The sequence below is a fragment of the Dermacentor albipictus genome, unplaced genomic scaffold, assembly GCF_038994185.2.
Source record: "Dermacentor albipictus isolate Rhodes 1998 colony unplaced genomic scaffold, USDA_Dalb.pri_finalv2 scaffold_21, whole genome shotgun sequence".
Classification (NCBI taxonomy): Eukaryota; Metazoa; Arthropoda; class Arachnida; order Ixodida; family Ixodidae; genus Dermacentor; species Dermacentor albipictus.
In genome coordinates, this window is record NW_027225575.1 from 4,153,649 (window position 1) to 4,173,917 (window position 20,269).

Genomic DNA, 20,269 nt, shown 5'->3' on the forward strand with positions numbered 1-20,269 from the left:
TGCGATACTGACTTTTCTACTGAATTCTAACGTATCAGTGTAAACGTGGCTACTATCGTTGCCGCTCGCGATTTGTTGCATGTCTATGAGTGCAGACAAGAATCAAAAGGCGCCTTTTTTTTGTTGTTGACCACAACCATTATAAAGCCTTCAAATAATAAAGCCAAAGCAAGTTTGGTTGTAGCTTCGTTTTTTTTTTTTTTTTTTTTTCATGGAAGGTTGGAAAGTGATGAAAGGAATAAAATGGGGCATCTGCTTAAGGATCTTTGGTGCGTACAGACTGCTTTAATATGTCTTGCAGAGTCGTTCGCGTAGCATTCGACAGCATTTTACAGATGGTAAGTGCGATCATCATTAGCTAGACTTGGCACACGACATATCGTTGCGGCAAGTTCGGGGTGCGATCATTACACAGAAAAGAAAAAAAATTGAAGTTTGACGACAAAATTCAGGGGTGCAATCATTACGCAAGTGCGATCATTATGCAAGTAAATATGGTATACATTTCTACAGTTGATCTGTCCTATTATTCACCTGCTGTGGTCAAAATCTCACCTTAAAATTTATAACTATAAGTTTTAGTAGCTTAATTTACTGCTGCGCTTGTGAACGCCCACCAATCTAGTGTACATAGTGAAACTACCAGACCCGCGGTGTCATGACCCATTCTAGTGGGTTTTAGAAAGAATGAAACACACTGTTTTTAAGCAAAATGTGAAGCCTGTTTGTCTTGCAGCAATTAACCACAATGTATGGCCTCCATGGCGGCAGATCATTGTTCATTCATCACGTTCAGAGAGCCCATGCACCATACAAACAATGTCAGCTGCGTTTTTGTAGTTTTTGAATAATTAGGTAGGATGAAAGACGGGGAATGCGGGAGATGGAAATTCAAGACGATTAGCAAAATGTGAACAAGGTGAATGCAGGAGCCAACATTTCGACAAGTGGACTTGTCTTCTTCAAGGCGACGTATGCTTTCCTCGCCACAGTATATATAGGTGGGGTTCTTCTGAAGGGAAGAAGGTGTGAGGTGGGAGGATGCGGAAACGAGGGAAAATGTGTTAATGTGTCGAATTGAGAGTAAAGGAACACTGTGTACAAGGTCAAAGTCAAGGCACAACCCCCCCACCCCAGTCTGTCGACGCACGCGCGTTAGCCGGCGTGTCAAGGGCGTCTGACACGCCGGCTGACAAAAAAAGAAAAAAGAAAAGAAAGGAAAGGAAAGGGAAAAAAAGGAAAGGGGGGATACGCCAAGAAATCAAACTAAGTGTTGTTGCCTATAGCTTGAAGTCTAGCATAGCGAATAGATTCTAAAGCTCCCTTTGAAACGTTTATGCCTATTGGTTGCAATGTCTTGAACTTATGGATAAGGTATGATTTTCTGTATTTTCTTTCTCGTTCAGAACGGAAATTTGACTGTAAGATGTAGAGTTTAAGTTCATCAAAGTTATGACCTGGTTGGTTGAAATGCTCGGCGACGGATTTGGGAAGCTTTTTAGCTGTGTCCGCGCGATGTCCGTTTAATCTGACGTTCATTGATTGTGCTGTTTCACCGATATGTTTCTTACAGAAGGAACATTCAAGCATATAGCTCACATCCGAACTTGTCCAAGTGAAGCTAGATTTGACTTCATGTGCATAACTATTTGCGGTGCTTTTAATTTTAATGTCACATTGAAGGTGCCTGTAGGTTTTGCACCTAGGGCGACAACATGCTTTTGTTACGGGGGAATGCTGTTGGCTAACTTTTGCGTGCACTAACATGTCTTTAAAGTGTTGTACACCTCGTACACAGCGTTCCTTTACTCTCAATTCGACATGCTAACACATTTTCCCTCGTTTCCGCATCCTCCTGCCTCACACTCTCTCCCCTTTAGAAGAACCCCACCTATATATACTGTGGCGAGGAAAGCATACGTCGCCTTGAAGACAAGTCCACTTGTCGAAACGTTGGCTCCTGCATTCACCTTGTTCACGTTTTGCTCATAGGTAGGATAAAGTCATTTGAAGCAGCTTGCTTATATTTGGTCACTAAAATGACGCCAATTGTTCTATCACGTCACTTACAGAGACCACAGATTCGCTAAATCTAGTGACAAAACCACTAAAATGGCAGTACTGCATCCAAGTTTGTTTACTTAGGACCTGTGAAAACTGGTGTCCTGACCCATTACTCCACAGTGTTGCCAGTTAAGTGCAAGTGGCAAGAGCGGCACTGCTTCATGACGAACACTTTCTGGCATGAACTACAATGGATGGGGCAGAAGATAGGAAAAGTGGGTGCCAGCATTTTCTTTCTGGAAGCTTTTTAATGTTAAGTTTTTTTGCAAAACGTATTTCCTTACTACAGGAAAAAGAACCAATGGGAAATAAGCTAAGGAAAACTGACTGCACTATGTAAGTGTAAGTAGGTGAACATAAAGAGGTGAAGTGCATGATGAGAATGTGTAAAAAACATGCATATGCCAAAACTACATGGAAGAAATCGAAGAGGCAATAGCCGTGCGCCATTTGTTGAAGGCAGAACAACAAAATCTGTGATTCTCTAAATGTGTGGAACTGAACAACAGGATGGTTGTATTGGCACATTGGTGTTTGTGAGAGTGTAGTGGAGAACTGCTACTACACAGTATATGACACCTCACAGTGTTGAATTCTTAGTAATTCACAGCACTGCACAGCTCCTTGGGCTCACATCAAAAGCCTGTGTAGTCTGGTTCATGGTCTGGGTGGTGGGAGCAACTTAACTTTTTACCAGGCTCTATGGGGTGGACCAGGATGAAAGCACCATTGCATCCAGCAAGCTGGCTACAAGGCCCAACTTCATATTCATGGTGATGTGCAGGCTGCTTGCGTGCTGTTTAGCATGTTTTCTGCTACATTAAAAAGTTTTAAAGGGTTAGTTTAAAGTTTTAAAAGGTTAGTACAGTGATGTCACGTGCGGTTGCTGCCGGTGGCGGTTGGTCTTTTTTGTTACTCGTGCACTTACCACCTCACCGGCTCTTCTAAAGCCACAAAAACTTGCCGCCAACGACACCCCTGAATGCCTCTAACCTCTCGCTTTCCCAACGCTCTCCGATGCCCTTCTTTTCCTTTTCTTGTTCTTTTTTTCCCTCTTAGTGTCTTTTCTCTCTCCTTTTCTTTCGTTTATTTTCTCCCCGCCTTCCCACTCTCTCGCTCTTGTCCCCTCATCCTACGAACCACACTTACAGATGTCAGGCGACATCACTCATTGTATTTGAAGTCTCTCCCTTTACTACCAGTTGCCACCGACAACAACTGCACGTGATGTCACTCTACTAACCTTCTAACCCTTTCAGGGTCGATTTTTTTTGTTGCAAGTAGCAATTCTTCTGAGGGACGTATTTCGAAAAAAATGTACCGTTCTTTTTTTTTTTTTTTAGACTGACCGTCAAGTGAGAAAAAAATATTTTGCGTTGGTATACATGTAGTCTTTATTCATGAATAACAACAATGAAATAAGGAAATAAGCTTATAAGAATTAAAAATTTGATGCATTGTTGTAGCTTAATGCTTAGAATATTCACAGACGAGAATATTTCGCAAGTCTCAAATGTTCCTTCTCTTACACTTATATTTATATCCATAGCGTAATCGAACTGCGTAGGTGAGCACATTCAAGAAACTGTGTAGTTGTGTGCCCGTCAAAAAAGCATAACGTGTGACCAACTTCATCTTATCACCAACCAGAGTCGATTAGATATTGCGAGTTTCCCCCAAGAAAAAGGAAAAAAAAGGAAACGCATGCATGGTGGCACCCTTCCTATGCCCACCCCTGTGAGCAGTAGACGAGCGAGAAACAGGTGACTGCCCTTTGAGTGTTTAGTAACAAGATAGCCATCAGTTTTGCGAGCGCAAGAAGCAGAAACTGCCTGCGGAACAAAACCCAAACCGCCGCCCGCCCGCGTGCTCACCAATGGGCGAGCGGTAGTATATAGACGCGCCAGAGCAAACTAGCTCTAAAACAAACCATGTACCGAAATCCAAAGAGGGAGGCATGATAAAAAATTCCCTATATTCCCACATAGTAGCAGCACATGCCAGGAAAGAAAAAAATTAGGAAATTGGCACGCTTTTGAATGTACAGATGGCGCCATAAATATACAGCATCGACCATTTTGGACTTGTTCCCGGCGCCGTATATTTACGTCATTGACCATGAAAGGGTTAAAGCTAACATGCTGAGGATGACAAAGCCACCTTAGACGAAGATAGGCCCTTCTATCTAAATGTTGACCAGCCTTTCTGAGGCACGTTATCCCTGTCTATAACCGGTCTACCATAGTGTACTATTCCATCTGTCAGCCCCTTTCTTGATTTCATATTCATTGGTGGGAATTGTACGGGAACGACAAGTACACCGGAACGATTTGCCTATTTGTGCATATTATAGCATTCCTTCTTGCATTCACAGGTGTGGGTGACACCACATTGGTCGCGTGGTTATTATCCTTTATCACTTTGATAGCGAGTACGGTTTCATCTGCAGTGGTTGCGGTGAACAGTAGTACCGTTTTGACTCAATGCAATTACTGTGAAATGCCAAAAAAATGACGGAAGCTATCGAGGATGAAGAGCGATTCTACCACGACCCACAAATTGGCCATAAACCTGCCGGCTACATCGTGAGAGATGGATGATCTTTTGCTGACCAGCTTACTGGCAAAAAAATAATCGGTATGTGCGCTGTAGTCAAAACCACGTCTCATACGAAGACACAGGTTTTGCGCTGCGGCTGCTCTGTGAAGGAAGTCGTGAGGTCCTCGCCACTGTGAGTGCTAATTAGTCACAAAATTAAAAGAATTGCAGTTTCTGAACTACTTTTGTGCAAAATAAAAGCAGGATTTGTGAATTCATTCAGTGCATTTGTATATTTTACTCTTGAAACCGGCGATAATTTGACGTTCAGTTAATTCGGACATTGTCTTTGGTCCAGCGAAATCTGAATTTATCAGGCTTTTCCGTAGTTTTACACTGGAACACTCCTGCCACCAAAATTAATTCTACACTTTTGTGTTTGCTTACTTTCCTTCAAAAAGCCCTCACCTGAAATGATCAGCCAAGGAATTCATTTCCTCTTAACATTAGTGCCTTTTAAGCTGGAAGAAGGGTTGCGACCTTTCATTGTGATGAGTGTAAACTGCCACGAAATCACAAAATGGTGCCTACTTGAAGCATGCATACCATCATCATTTCCGAAGCCATGTTGAGTTCTGTAGGTCAGGAGTGCGCTGAAGGTGCCAATGCTTTTCACTGTAATAGCAATTTTCGTGAACACGTCCTCTTCTGCACTAAAAGTAGCAACCTTTTCTTTTCCTTTTTAATGCCGGTGTGTCTCCACTCATTGCGAGGTGCTGTGCACTTTTTCTTGTGCCAGGTTTGTCAGCACAGACGAAAAAAAGAGCCAGGGCTGCAAACGTGAGAATGGAGTGCTGATCCAACGGAGACGCAACCGAGGAGCCACTGTATCGTACCGGGTGATTGACAATCCCTCCACCTTGGCCCCTGAGGACTGGTGAGTCGCACCACTTCTCTCTCACATCAGACTATGGTGGTGTCGCTGCTGTACTCTGTAACAGCCTAATAATTAAGTACAAGCTCGCCCCTCGAAACTGCACTGCTTTTGCCCTTTATGCCTATCCGTGCTCTGAAACATAGTTCCCAAGAGGTGCTGATATTATCATGCATGCATTGTTTTGTGACAGTGATCGATGTTTGCCGGACTGTCACCATTACGATTTGTTTCTCAATGCAAGATGCACCTACTGTATCTGAAAAATCCTTAATGTTGTTGCAAATTCTGTAACTAAAGCATCTTGTCCAATCAGATCTTGCGCATGTCGCAAATGCTGTTGTGCATTCTTGAATGTAAGCGAGCACAAGTGAATAATATGGAATATGCTGTGATACATGTTTAAATTGGGGACACACTTGACCCATGAAATCAGATTTTGATGACCGACGACTGTGCTTGCCACTATCCTTATGCTTAGAGGATAACTTGCCTTTGTTTTTTTTTTTCTGTGCACATGTTTGCCCAGTAAAGAGGACTCATGACTCATAGTTCTGGCCTTGTTTAGTTCTTCACTGTCACTACAGCTTGACAGTAATGAAAAAAGTTCACCTCTGCCATGACGTAACTGAAATGGGCAAACGTAGTTGGCTGCTGCATCTGTACAAATTCTCTCCGAGTTGGACAGCAGTGTATTTGTCACTGCATTTTTAGGTTGTCATTGACTATAGCCCATATTTTGGCAGACCCTTTAACACACAGCCCTCAAGCTTGGCACTTTTTACTGATGGCTATGGCATTGCAAGTTTTCATTTTTATTTGCTAGTACAATGAGCGCAAAACTCGGGGTGAGAGAAGTAAATACCTGTGAAGTATTGAAAGCGTTCTGCTGCTTGCTCAGTCCCCTCCTGGCATTTTCAGCCATTTGGCGGGCTGCATGTTTAATGGGGACTCCGCTTTGAGCACTTCATTCTCCCCTGTAAAAGTGATACTATCACATCTGTTTGCTGTGAACCTTGCACTGATGATTTTTTGAAATGAACAAACATTGCAGTCCATTTTAAAACACAATATTTCAAAGTAACCAATGTAGTTTTACCATTCTGTAGCCATTGACAAGTCAGAAATGTTAGGGAAGTGGCTCCCACTAACGTGAACTGTGCATGCTTGACCTGCCACGGTGGCCATCATGCTCTGCTGCTAAGCACAAGGTCACAAGTTCAATTTCACTTTCACATAATTGGTAATAAATGAATAGTATATAGTCGTGCTATTTAAACAATCTTGGCAAACCTGCATGGTTGGTAATTGTCAAATTTTCTTACTAACAGCCTTTAAATACTAAGCAGACATATGCATAGCAAATTATGGTGCATATCGCAGCACATCGCCTCCTAGATTTTTATTGCAGCAGGGACTTCATAATCTTGGAGATTGTGCCGAGGAGCTGTGTTGATTCCTAACGTTGTAGATTTTCATATAATTTCCTGTGGGTGGTAATTTCAGTGTGTTTTGAGCTTTGGTATAAAAAATTTCTCCTTTCGTGAGCTTCTCAAGATGCACCTACTTACTTGCATTTCAAATGTAAACTTTTGGACGGAGGCTGCTCTATTTTAAGCTAGGCTTTTTGTGCGGTCGAAATTTTTCATTGCAAGAATAAAGCAACATTAAAGCACAGTAGTACACTTATAATGCAGTCTTCGCTCGTTACAACAAACCGTAATAATCCACTGAAAACGATCCGTTGTATTCGAAGTCCATTCTATCCAAAATTAGTGCCGTAGTATGTTCTGAGATGGTGAAACTTCGCATATACCATAGTCTAACCTGTGAGGGAATGAAACAAATGATAATGACATCTTTACTAAAATAAACAACTATAGCTGGTTTACGTGGTAATTGGACAGCCATGTGTGGCAGTGCCGTCCTGTCCGCTGTTTTCCGGATGCTGGTTGCTGACAAATAGCAGTTTCCCCATACTAGAGCAAATATATACACTTGCACTACAGCAAGATTAAAAGCTGGCACAATGGTGCAGAGCCATTCGGGCAGTAGGGTTGGTCATTTAATTTTTTATTTTATTTAACAATTAATCATTCATCGTTTTAGCCTTTAATCAATTAATCACTTTTGATGCAAGGCTTTTCACCGATTAATTGATTAATCATACTTATTGCTGGGCTGTTTAAAACGGTTGAAACACTGTTATCTAGTTTTGTATTAACCTATTTTCATGTTTGAGAGTTGGAAGTTAGAAATACAATTGTATAAAGTTTGATGGCTTTCATAGAATATGAAAGTATTCAGGCTATTAAACTGGGAAGACTTAAAAGTTAGGATGAACGGCGAATATCTCGGCAACCTTCAATTTGCAGGAGGCACTTCCCTGTTCAGCAACATTGGGGACAAGTTACAACAAATGATTGAGGACCTTAACTGGGAGAGTTTGAGAGTGGGGTTGAAGATTATTATGCAGAAGACAAAAATCATGATCAATAGCCGGGCAAGGGAACAAGAGTTCAGGATCATCAGTCAGCCCTCTAGAGTCAGTGAAGGAGTATGTTTACCTAAGTCAATTACTCATAGGGTACCGTGATCATGAGAAGGAAATTTACAGAAGAATAAAAATGGGCAAGAGTCCATACAGCAGGCATTGCCAGGCCCTGACTGGAAGCTTACCACCATAATTGAAAAGAAAGGTGTACGACGATCAATGCATTCTACCAGTGCTAACACATGGGGCAGAAACTTGGAGGCTGACAAATAAGCTCGAGAACAAGTTGAGGACTGTGCAAAGAGCGATGGAACGAAGAATGTTAGGCGTAACGTTAAGAGACAGGAAGAGAGTGGTGTGGATCTGAGAGCAAATGGGGATAGCCAATATTCTAATTGACATTAAGAAAAAAAAAATGGAGCTGGATAGGCAATGTAATGCGCAAGATAGATAACAGGGGGACCATTAGAGTTACAGAATGGGTGCCAAGAGAAGGGAAGCGCAGTCGAGGACGGCAGAAGACTAGGTGGAGCAATGAAATCAGAAAATTCGCAGGCGCTAGTTGGAATCGGTTGGTGCAGGACAGGGGTAATTGGAGATCGCAGGGAAAGGCCTTTGTCCTGCAGTGGACATAAAATTAGGCTGAGGATGAAAGCTTGATAAAGAATAATCTTTAATTTGTTAAAGACTAAATAGAGTTGGCACCATAGTGGCCAGAAATTGCAATATGCACAGGGGAGAAGAAAATTATTGGTTTAGGATTTTAAGTTGCATGCTCTTTTCTACAGAGTGAAGGAATGTCAATTGGCCAGGATGTTTAGGTGAAACCGACACCTTCTTTGAATGTCCACACAATGAGCACACGAGAATAGATGCTTGGAAGCTATAGGTTTGCTGAAACTGGCATGAACTCCATCGCTATGTCAAATTTATGTTGCAAAGTGGCCCAAATGCTGTTCCATGTCTTTAGTGCACTGGGAGTGACACAATGACCAACGACTGGGTTTTTGTAGTATACCACGAATTGCGAGGACATTTCATGCCTCCGGCTGCATGGTGGCATGTGGGAGAGTAGAGGGTAAGCGCTCGGCTCGGCATCATTCCGGACTCGTAAAAACAGTCGACAGTTGCTCTACCACAGCCGCACAGTCACTGCTCGTGCGCCGCCATTCTAGTGTGATTTCAAAATTTTCACACCACTCCTGTCAAATTCGAGAAAACGAATAATCAAACGTCTAATGGATTAAGTCGATTGAAGGAATGGTGAACATCGATGACAGTTAATCTTTTTGCGGGATACCTTTAATCGATTAATTGTTCATTGATATTACCAACCCTCCCAGGCAGCGCTGCCTTGGGGGCCGCCCAGCACAAGCGCGTTGCCACTGCCAATTACACAAACACTGGCTACCTGGTTCTCAACACAAAAGAGTGGCCACTGGTATAAACAGATGCTTCATTTTATCTTTTGCACTAAGCAACGGCCACTGTCAAATCTGTAGCACAAATAAGAGCTGCGGTACAAGACAAATTCAACTCAAAGGCCGTGCCGCTACACTGCATGCGAGATGGCTCGACCTCATCACATGCATCACTGTCTGGATGCTGCAAATCGCAGCAGAGCTTCATTTTTTGTGCGAATTGATGCAATGAGAAGTAAGCCGTTCTCAAAACAGTACAGTAAACCCTCGTTAACACGAACTCGCATATCTCGAAATATCGGTTAAGTCGAAAGTTTTCCACGCCGCGCCTTCCCCACCCATAGGTGTTATGTATTCATACCCGTTTATCTCGAAGCATTTTTCGGGCGTAATACGAATATCTCGGAATTTCGACCGGGACGGCTGAAGGCAAAGGTTGTTGCCAAAAGGTGATACAGGCTCCGAGCGAGCGCTTGGTTCCTACTAAAGTGCCGAACGTGGTCACGATCTAAGGGCGAATACAAAATTCCCGCGGATGCAGCCGTTTTCTGTCAACCACGTCAAGTAAACTTGAAAGCAGTCACGTGGTGTTTTTTTGCAGGCGCGCAGGGCGACCCTGCAAGCCCAAACATAAAAGATGAAGGACAGGGGAGGAGGGGCAGGACAGGAGCACGGAGGAGGAAGAGGAAGAAGAAGGCAGTAAATGTGGGGTTCATCAACATGCAGGGGGGAAGAAATCGCATTAAGTGGGACGAAATAGAAGAACAGTTACAAACGGAAAATTTTCAGGTATATGGAGTTCCCGAAACCCATTTAAGAGATGAGGGAGAGCCACCATTCATTGCGGGATACACCTGGGTTGGGTGCAACAGAAAAAGGAAAGAACGCAGAGGAGGAGGCCTTGGGGCGCTAGTGAAGGGACAGGACTGGGAAAGGGTAAGGGAGAGCTGCAGTGAGCACATGTGGCTCAAGGGAACCGTAGGGAATGTTGAGACAATCCTGGGAGTTGTGTATCTGAAAATGGGGAATGAGTCGAAAGAGGAGAATGCAAAACATTTCAAATGTATGGCCAAGGACATCAGGGAGTTAGCTATGAAACGGGAGATAATCATCCTAGGGGACATGAATGCACATTTGGAATACTTTGACGGGGCGACAGATGCAACAGGGCAGATGTTAGTAGATTTTTGTGAGGCTCATGATTTTGTGATAGTTAATACTGAAATTAAATGCGATGGGAAAATAACATGGGAAAGAAATAACACCCACTCGACAATCGACTACTGCCTAATGTCCCACAAGCTGTATGAATGGTTGGGATGTATGGAAATTGATAATAATAATAATATTTGGGGTTTTACGTGCCAAAACCACTTTCTGATTATGAGGCACGCCGTAGTGGAGGACTCCGGAAATTTTGACCACCTGGGGTTCTTTAACGTGCACCTAAATCTAAGCACACGGGTGTTTTCGCATTTCGCCCCCATCGAAATGCGGCCGCCGTGGCCGGGATTCGATCCCACGACCTCGTGCTCAGCAGCCCAACACCATAGCCACTGAGCAACCACGGCGGGTGTATGGAAATTGATGAGGGAGGTACAAAAAGCCTGCGGAGTGATCACAAACGAATCAAAATCAGTTTTGGAAGGACAGTACCACTGGTAGAAACTAAAGAAAGGAAAGGTATGAGCAAATTCAATGACAGGCAGCTACAAGAAGTGGCGAAAAACATTGAAAGCATGGTATCCAAGCAACCGCAAAGGGCATGGACATATGATGAGTTAATAGGTATTTTTAAACAAGAGCTAGAGAAGGGACAGATTAGGAAACTAGGAAGTAAGCAGGGAAAATATAAACGGAAAAGCTGGTGGGACCGAGAAGTTAAGGAGGCCATAGAGCAAGGCGAAGATGCGTGCAGAAAACACAGAGCAGCGAAGAAAAGGGGAGCCACACCAGAAGAGGTGGAGACAAAATGGGAGGATTACCTTGCAATGAAAAGAGAAGCATTGGCATTAATTCAAGCCAAGATAGCAAAAGTTGGGGTACAGTGGATGTTAGAGATACGAAAAAAAGACAGAAATGCCTCTTAGAAATTTTGGGAACACATTAGGCAACAGAGTAAGAAGACAGAGGTGGTTCAGCACTCACTGACCACACCAGAAGGAACAAAGGTAGAGGGAAAGGAAGCTCAGGAATATATTAGGTTAACAATAGAAGCAGCATTTGCAGAGCCAGTGGGTAGCGAAATGGAGAACAATGACAACAGCGGGACAGAATTAGAGGAGGAGTACAGAAGGATGACAAGTAAGGAATGGGACAGAATTGAACACAAGGTCTCCGTGGGAACAGCGACAGGACCTGATGACATACCTATGAAATTGATAAGCATATTAGGCCAGAAAAGTAAATTAAAATTACGACAACTTATTGAACAAATAGTAGTAAGGGGAGATGTTCCACAGGACTGGAAATCAAGCAGAATGATATTAGTTTACAAAGGTAAGGGAAGCAAGGACAACATTAAATCCTACAGGCCAATAACTATCACATCAGTCATATACAGAGTAGCAATGCAGATGGTGAAGGAGAGAATGGAGGAATGGGCAGAATGTGAAGAGATCTTGGGAGAACTGCAGAATGGATTTAGAAGGAACAGAAGGCTAGATGATAATTTATTTGTTATAACGCAGTGCATAGAGATAGCGACAGCCAGGCAGAAACCGCTATGGATGGCCTTTTTAGACATTAGAGGAGCTTATGATAATGTAAACCGAGAAAAGTTATGGAGCCAGTTGAGGGAATATGGTCTAGAGAGAAAGATGATTGAGTTCCTACAACAAGTTTATACAGATAATGAGGTAGAGATAACATGGGAGGGGGAAACTACAAAGCCAGCTAAAATAAGAAGAAGTCTCAGACAGGGTTGTCCATTGTCACCTCTGCTTTTTATGATCTACATGAGCCAAATGGAAAAGAGACTAGAACAGAACACAATAGGAACTGACATAAGCTATATGCTGGAAGGGCAGAAGGTAGCTCAAGTACTACCCGGACTCATGTATGCAGATGATATTGTACTGCTTGCTGACACCCGAGTAGGGCTACAGGAACTAATGAGCATATGTGGAGAGGAGGGAGAAAAATTGGGACTGCAATTCAGTAGAGAGAAGTCTGGGATAATAGTATGCAATGAAGAAAGGGGGGAACCATTGGAAATACGAAGCACTAAGATTGATCATGTTGAAAAATACAAGTATTTGGGCATATGGCTAAACGAGGGCAATAAGTACTTGGAAGAACAGGAAAAAACTATGATTGAAAAAGTGAAAAGGAACTCAGCTGTAATGAAACACAAGGCACTTTGGAACTATAATAGGTACGAGGTGGTTAGGGGCGTATGGAAAGGGGTTATGGTACCTGGCCTCACATTCAAAAATTCAGTACTGTGCATGAAATCGGAAGTTCAGGCATGCATAGAAACGAGACAGAGAAGTGTAGGCAGGTTGGCCTTAGGAGCACATGGGATGGACGTCATTCGAAGGTAGAGAGGCAATAAGTAAACTAAAATTTGAACAGAGACTCCCAGCGCTTGAGGAAAAAAGGTGGGCAGGAAAAGTGTACAAATATCTGTACATGAAAAGTTTGAACACGAAGTGGACACTCAGAACGAGGAAGCTGAGGAATAGATACCTACAGCCGAGGGAGGGGGTCCAACGTGGTTCTAGTGTGGGAAAGGAGGTGAAGGAGACGGAAAGAAAAATGTGAGAAGAATGCTCGGAAAGCCATCACTATCAGTGTATAGGTCACAAAAACAGGAGATTAAGAGAGAGCTCTTATTTGATAACTCGCGGAGCAGCTCACTATTATTCGAGGCTAGGACAGGGGTTTTGAGAACGAAAACATACAGGGCTAAATTTGAAGACGTGGACCTTCGGTGCACAGCTTGCGGAGCCGAAAGGGAGACCACTGAGCATATAGTGCTGAGATGCACAGACCTTCGCCCGACCCTGGCAGAGGGAACAGTGGCAGATATCGAAGGGGCATTAGGTTTTCCCGGGGAACAAGGGCAAATAGACGAAAAAAGAGTGGCAGTAACGAAGGGGAGGCTAGAGGATTGGTGGAGGAAGTCAAGGGATAGATAATACCATCAATCGGGGACATAATATTTCCTCCTCTGTTTTAGATAGTTATCTTGAAGGGAGGAGGGGAGTAAAAACTAGGTTGAGAAAATGAGGATATAAAGAAAGGTAAAAAAAGAATAATAATAAAATAGGAGGGGGAGCAAAAGGCTAGGTGGCGCCAGCCGCCGCCCGTATCCATCCATGTGCGCCGCTTGCGCGCGGGGCCTCATGGGTTTTATCGGGTAGTCGCGCCACTGCATTTCGCACGTGCGAACGTTATGGGCACCCTGCAATGCAGTTTGCCTGTACGTGTCGCGCCACCTGGCAGCGGCGGTGAGCACCTGCGGGTAGGCCCTCACTGCTCAGGCCCGCCTGCAAGCCTGCTTTTCCAATTTTCCGATGGATTCTCCGCGGCCTCTTGGCAGCTCCTTTGTGAGAAGTGTGAACAAAAAGAACAAGCGCAGATACTGCTGCGTTAAGGACTGTCACAATCGCAAAGTGGATGTTGGCATCAAATTGTACCGCTTTCTTTTAAAACCGGGGGAAGCACCCCGGCGGCTGAAGTGGATCGTCGCGGTTCGTGTCGGTCTTGCGAATTGCTGTTAAACAACTAAGACGTAAGTGCAAAAACAAGAAGAAAATATGAAAAGAGCCAACAGCGGCATCTGTAAAAACACACAATAAAGCATCAACTGCATAAAAACGCTTGAACTGATTCCGGCTGTTGTAAATCAGTTTTGATAGTTTAGCTCGTCTTGCTCCAAAACAAACGCGCAGTGGTTGTTAGTGTCAAATCTAGCTTCGTAAGTGCTGTGCTTCTTCCTGCGCCAAGATCAAGACGTGAACGTTGGAACCGAGCTCATTCGTGCCGATGTTTTCTCATGCTTAGAACAACAGAATTAAGGTTGCAGTACACTGCAGAACACGTCGAGTATTCGAAAATTAGCATTTCCCTCGCGCACACAAGCGCATATTTGTTCAGTCTTCACGTTGTTTAGTCTCAGCTGATTGCTCTCGAGTCTTCAGCGGTAATGCCCTCTCACATTCGAGCCCGAACGGCAATACCAGAATATGCTCGAGGCACTTTGTCAACGGAGAAAAAAAGCACTTACCTGCCAATTCGCCAAAACCTCTACAATGTGAGGTGCAAGGCACGCTCCAAGTAAGGAAGCGACAAATGACAGTTCAAAGACGTCCACGGCCGTATTTGCTCACTTAAGTAGCATAAAATAATGATTTGTTAACGCATCGATCGACGTAAGATCGACGTCGTAAGCATACTTACTTTGTTGTGACAAATGATTCGCGACCTGCAGTGGTTGCTTAGTGGCTACGGTGTTGGGCTGCTGAGCGCGAGGTCGTGGGAATAAATCCCGGCCACGGCGGCCGAATTTCGATGGGGTCGAAATAACAAAACACCCGTGTAATTCGGGTCCACGTTAAAGAACCCCAGGTGGTCCAAATTATACCGTAGTCTCCCACCACGGCGTGCCTCCTAATCAGATCGTGGTTTTGGCACCTAAAACACCACAATTTAATTTAATCACCTCACTGTGATGTCCGTGCTGTTTAATTCTTCGACACGGTATACGTGGTTGTAGTCGTAAATTCGATGTCCTTTCTCAAGCGTCGGTGGTCGAAAATGGGCATCGACGTTTTCGATTGCCTTAAAACTGGAATTTAGAACGTCCGAAAGGTTTCAAACGAGCGCCGCAAAAGCCCGCCTCCGCAGCAGTGGCTGCCTCGGTGTTTCGCGCAACTGACACGGTAGCGCTGACGGCTGAGCCGATCGCCGCGCCGCCTGACCATTGCAGGGAGCCTATTGTGCGTGTGCGATTTTGTTAGTTTTGTTTTGTCGCGCTGTGCACACGACGCGTTGACTGCGATTTTTTTTTGTTGTTGTGTGTGTGGTGTGTGGTCAACGGACGACGACGATGTCCCGCCCCAAGCAGTGTAAGTCTCTGATGCTGGAGAAAAAAGTCGCGTTAATCAAGGAAGTGGAGAAAGCGGGAAGATCCAAAACGAGCATCGCCAAAGAATTTGGCATCCCCTTGTCGACGCTATCGACAGTTTTAAAAAATCGGCAGAAGGTCTTCGATGGCTTCGAGCAAAGTTTTTCCAGCGAGCGGAAGCGGATTCAGGCCTTGAAATTCCCGGACGTCGAAGCAGCACTTATGCTGTGGCTCCGGAATGTCAGGGCAGCCAACCTTCCCGTGACAACCCAAATGATGATGGAGAAGGCAGACGCTCTGGCGTTGCAGATGGGCCACACAGACTTCAGTTGCAGCAATGGCTGGTTTGAACGATTTAAAAAAAGAAATAACGTAGCTTCGAAGCCTATCCACGGTGAAAGCGGCACTGTTGATGAAGGGGCTGCAGACACCTGGCGTAACCACCGCCTCGCTGAGCTGCAAAAGGCTTACGCAGACAAGGACATTTTCAACCTTGACGAAGCAGCACTGTTCTGTAAGATGCTGCCTAGCCGCACATACGCGCCGAAGAGAGAAGCGCGCTCAGGCGCTAAGCAGCGCAAAGACCGAGTGACGATACTTCTCGGAGCCAACTCCACCGGCGATGAAAAACTGCCGCTGCTTGTTATCGGTAAGTCGCTCAATCCAAGGTGCTTCCGAAATGCACGGCTCCTGAAAGATGCGACTTACCACGCCAATAAAACGGCCTGGATGACTGCAGCGCTCTTTGAAGAGTATGTACAGGGCCGTCCACTTTTAGTTAGAATGCCGCTCCATGCTGTTGGCGCTCCGCGGGGCGCCTCTGTCGGGCGCTGGAGAAACTATTGCGCAGGTGCAGTCAGAGCCGCAGGCGGGGCTTCGCGCGTCGTCTGCTACAGTGCGTCCTGTATTGCGGTGAAGTGGACTTCAAATTTGCACTGCCTCCGCAGAACGCCGATCGGAGAAACGTCTCTGAAAAAACAAAAGACTGCTGAGAAGCCTATCAGCTGCTTTTATCCCGTTGCAGCAACCGTAGCAAAGTTTCCTGCGTGCCTGGTGAAGTTGAAACACACAAATAAGCATACCGGGGAGAAAATGCGCGCCGCGTAATATTCGAAGCTTGATACTACTGCTGCAGCACTACGATCCGCCAATATTTTAAATTTTTGGCGTCTTGCTGAGTAGCTGGTTAAAAGTGTTAGCAGACGACTGCGGTTGTCTGCTGAAATCTCGGTGCAACGAAAATTAATCAGAGTGGAATAGTAATAGTGGAGGTGGAGCTACATCTTCAGTCTCCTATTTCAACTTCCCACAGATAAAGGTTAGACGGCCAGGTAGACTCATCAGCGTATGAAAACAATCCCTAAGGTTTACTAGGACCTCACTCTTCAGCTTTGCATGGCTTTTAAGTAGTTGCTGAGAGGATATTTATTAAGGCGATAGCCTTTAATTGTTCCTACTAGCGTCCGTCCGTTACACTTTATATCACGTGACCTTAATATCACGTGACATCACAAGGTCACGTGACATCACGGTGCAGCGCGTCGTGATGTCACATGATCCCTCTGCTACGCTTGCTCCATCTGCTCTTCTCATCTGTCACGAAATGAATTCAAGCGCGGCAAATTCAACTCAGTGGAATGAGTCGCAAACGGAGTTCACCTTCCCGCAGGTAATAAACATCTAAGTGCCTCCAACGAATTTTACAGTTCACAGGTGGCCGTAGGAAAATATGCCGTACTGTGTTGCCGCTAAGTTCCAAGTATGTGGCTGGCGTATTGAAGCAGGACATCTTGAATCGGTATGTGGACAATTTAGTCAGCCGCCTTTCAATCTGCCCTCTAACGCTTCCATCAGGGCTTTCGGATGAGCGCTAAAAGCATAACCTTTTCTTTGGTTTACCGTGACACTGCAACTTCCCGGTTACGAAATTTCTACGACGAAGTTTATCTATTGACGTAAACCGTCAAGTCACCCAACTGTCTGCCGCCGAGTGCAACTGCCTTCGCGAGTCATTCGACGATTAAGATTACAAGAACGTTGCCGTATCACCACTGGGGCCCAAAATGTGATTCCCGCCTGTCTAGACGGTGTTTACCTTTGTCTCTTTTTTGTTTTTGTAATTGCGCGAGTACCTTGCTACAGTGTTCATATTAGACTCGGACAATATCTCTGCAGTTTTTCATGCCTATTCAGCGTCGATATTCAGTCCCCCGAGATCACACAAGATGAGAACACTCGTTTACCAATGGTGAATATTAGTTGCCCATACAATAGGATCGAAGTTTTAAAATGTTCCGGAAGGGTCGTTGTTGAACAGAGTCGAAGACTCGTTGCAGAGTAGTCGTAGCTGCAGTACTACACATCTCTGAGTATTCTTTATCGCAGTGAGCATTCTTTGACACAGAAATCTGCAGGTCTTTCGTCCTCCGGCATTCTCGACATTTCGGTTTAGTGCGGCCCAGAAGCAGAAAACATTGATGCGACCAGACGCGCCTGCGTTCTCGGTCTAGACAGGCAGGAATCACATTTTCGGCCGCAGTGGTGATACGGCAACGTTCTTGTAGTCTTAATCGCCGAATGACTCGCGAAAGCTGTTGCACTCGGCGGCAGAAAGTTGGGTGACTTAACGGTTTACACCTTTAGATAACCTTAGGCATAAAAATTTCGCAAGTGGGAAGTTGCAGTGTCACGGTAAACCGAAGGAAAGGTTATGCTTTTAGTGCTCATCCGAAAGCCCTGATGGAAATGTTAGAGGCAGATTGAAAGGCGGCTGACTAAATTGTCGACATACCCTATTCAAGATGTCCTGCTTCAATACGCCAGCCACATACTTGGAACTTAGCGGCAACACAGTACGGCATATTTTCCTACGGCCACCTCTATGAACTGTAAAATTCGTTGGAGGCACATAGATGTTTATTAACTGCGGGAAGGCGAAAGCCGTTTGCGACTCATTCCACTGAGTTGAATTTGCCGCGCTTGAATTCATTTCGTGACAGATGAGAAGAGCAGATGGCGCAAGCGTAGCAGAGGGATCATGTGACATCACGACGCGCTGCACCGTGATGTCACGTGACATTAAGGTAACGTGACCTAAAATCTAACGGGCGGACGCTAGTAGGGACAATTAAACGCTATCGCCTTAATAAATATCCTCTCAGCAACTACTTAAAGCAATGCCAAGCTGAAGATTGAGGTCCTGGTAAACCTTAGGGATTGTTTTCAAACGCTGATGAGTCTACCTGGCCGTCTACCTCTATCTGTGGGAAGGTAATATAGGAGACTGAAGATGTAGCTCCACCTCCACTATTACTATTCCACTCTGATTAATTTTCGTTGCGCCGAGATTTCAGCAGACAACAGCAGTCGTCTGCTAACACTTTTAACCAGCTACTCAGCAAGACGCCAAAAATTTAAAATATTGGCGGATCGTAGTGCTGCAGCAGTAGTATCAAGCTTCGAATATTACGCGGCGCGCATTTTCTCCCCGGTATGCTTATTTGTGTGTTTCAACTTCACCAGGCACGCAGGAAACTTTGCTACGGTTGCTGCAACGGGATAAAAGCAGCTGATAGGCTTCTCAGCAGTCTTTTGTTTTTTCAGAGACGTTTCTCCGATCGGCGTTCTGCGGAGGCAGTGCAAATTTGAAGTCCACTTCACCGCAATACAGGGCGCACTGTAGCAGACGACGCGCGAAGCCCCGCCTGCGGCTCTGACTGCACCTGTGCAATAGTTTCTCCAGCGCCCGACAGAGGCGCCCCACGGAGCGCCGGCAGGCCGGAGCGGCATTCTAACTAAGAGTGGACGGCCGGAAAGTGTTGTTCGTTGTGGACAACTGCCCCGGCCACAGAAAAATCAACAACTTGGAGGCGGTCACGCTGGAGTTCCTGCCTGCTAATATGACGTCCGTGCTCCAGCCGATGGACCAAGGAGTCATTGAGGTTGCTCGCAAGTTTTACAGGAAAAGTCTCCTGCGCCGCATTTTGTGCTCTTACAACAGTGGTAAGAAGTACGAAATAGATTTGCTGGGTGCAGTCCACCTGATCGCCGAAGCCTGGCGACAAGTACGTCTATTGACGATTGCCAATTGTTTAGTGCACGCAGGATTTTCGCGCGCCGAGAAATCGCTCGAGCCATACACTGACGAGTTCAGTGATTGCAATGAACTTTGCGACGAAGTCCGCAAAGCTGCCGGCTGCGCCAGCGATGCCGAAGACAGCGAAATCGCTTTTGAAGAGTACGCGCTGTACGAGTCGGACGTGCCCGTTACCGGAGTGTTGTCCGACGCCGACATTGTTGAAATGGCAGTGAACGACGGTGATCACGCTGATGAAGAACCACCTAGATAAGTGCCGACAACTGCAGAAACAAGGAACTTGCTACGTTTGCTCCGCAACAAAGTTGAACGCAGCGGCGGCGAACAACAGCTCATGCGGTGCGTTCAGCAGCTCAAGGACGCTTTTTTTGCGCCGAATGCCAACGCCAAGCAGGCAAGCATCGTCCAGTTCTTTCCAAAACAATAAAATTCTGTTGTTCCCGGGAATTCTGCGTTTATTGCAAAAGCTCCCCTCATGCTGTGGAGCGTTTGTTAGCAGTGCTGGTTGTCACTGGCTCTTTCAGTGACCTGGTCACTGAAATTTTCGGCATTTTGCTTAACTCGAAACTCTGCTTATCTCGAAATTTTTCCCGGATTTTACAACTTCGAGTTAACGAGGGTTTACTGTACATACTGTGATTGTCGGTAG

At 45.2% G+C, this 20,269-nt stretch overlaps 2 protein-coding genes across 2 annotated transcripts in view; both read left to right on the plus strand.

Annotated features, from left to right (window-relative positions):
- LOC135918732 (parafibromin-like) overlaps positions 1-20,269 on the plus strand; it is a 232,335-nt gene that overhangs the window by 177,628 nt on the left and 34,438 nt on the right. Inside the window, exon 12 of the mRNA XM_065452378.2 lies at positions 5,402-5,539. Within this exon, the coding sequence (XP_065308450.1) occupies positions 5,402-5,539 (138 nt within the window). The remainder of the gene's footprint in view (positions 1-5,401; positions 5,540-20,269) is intronic.
- Positions 15,507-19,873, plus strand: LOC139052314 (tigger transposable element-derived protein 4-like). The gene is made up of 2 exons (XM_070529408.1): positions 15,507-16,192; positions 19,375-19,873. The coding sequence occupies exons 1-2, from the start codon at positions 15,507-15,509 to the stop codon at positions 19,871-19,873; spliced, it is 1,185 nt and encodes a 394-aa protein (XP_070385509.1).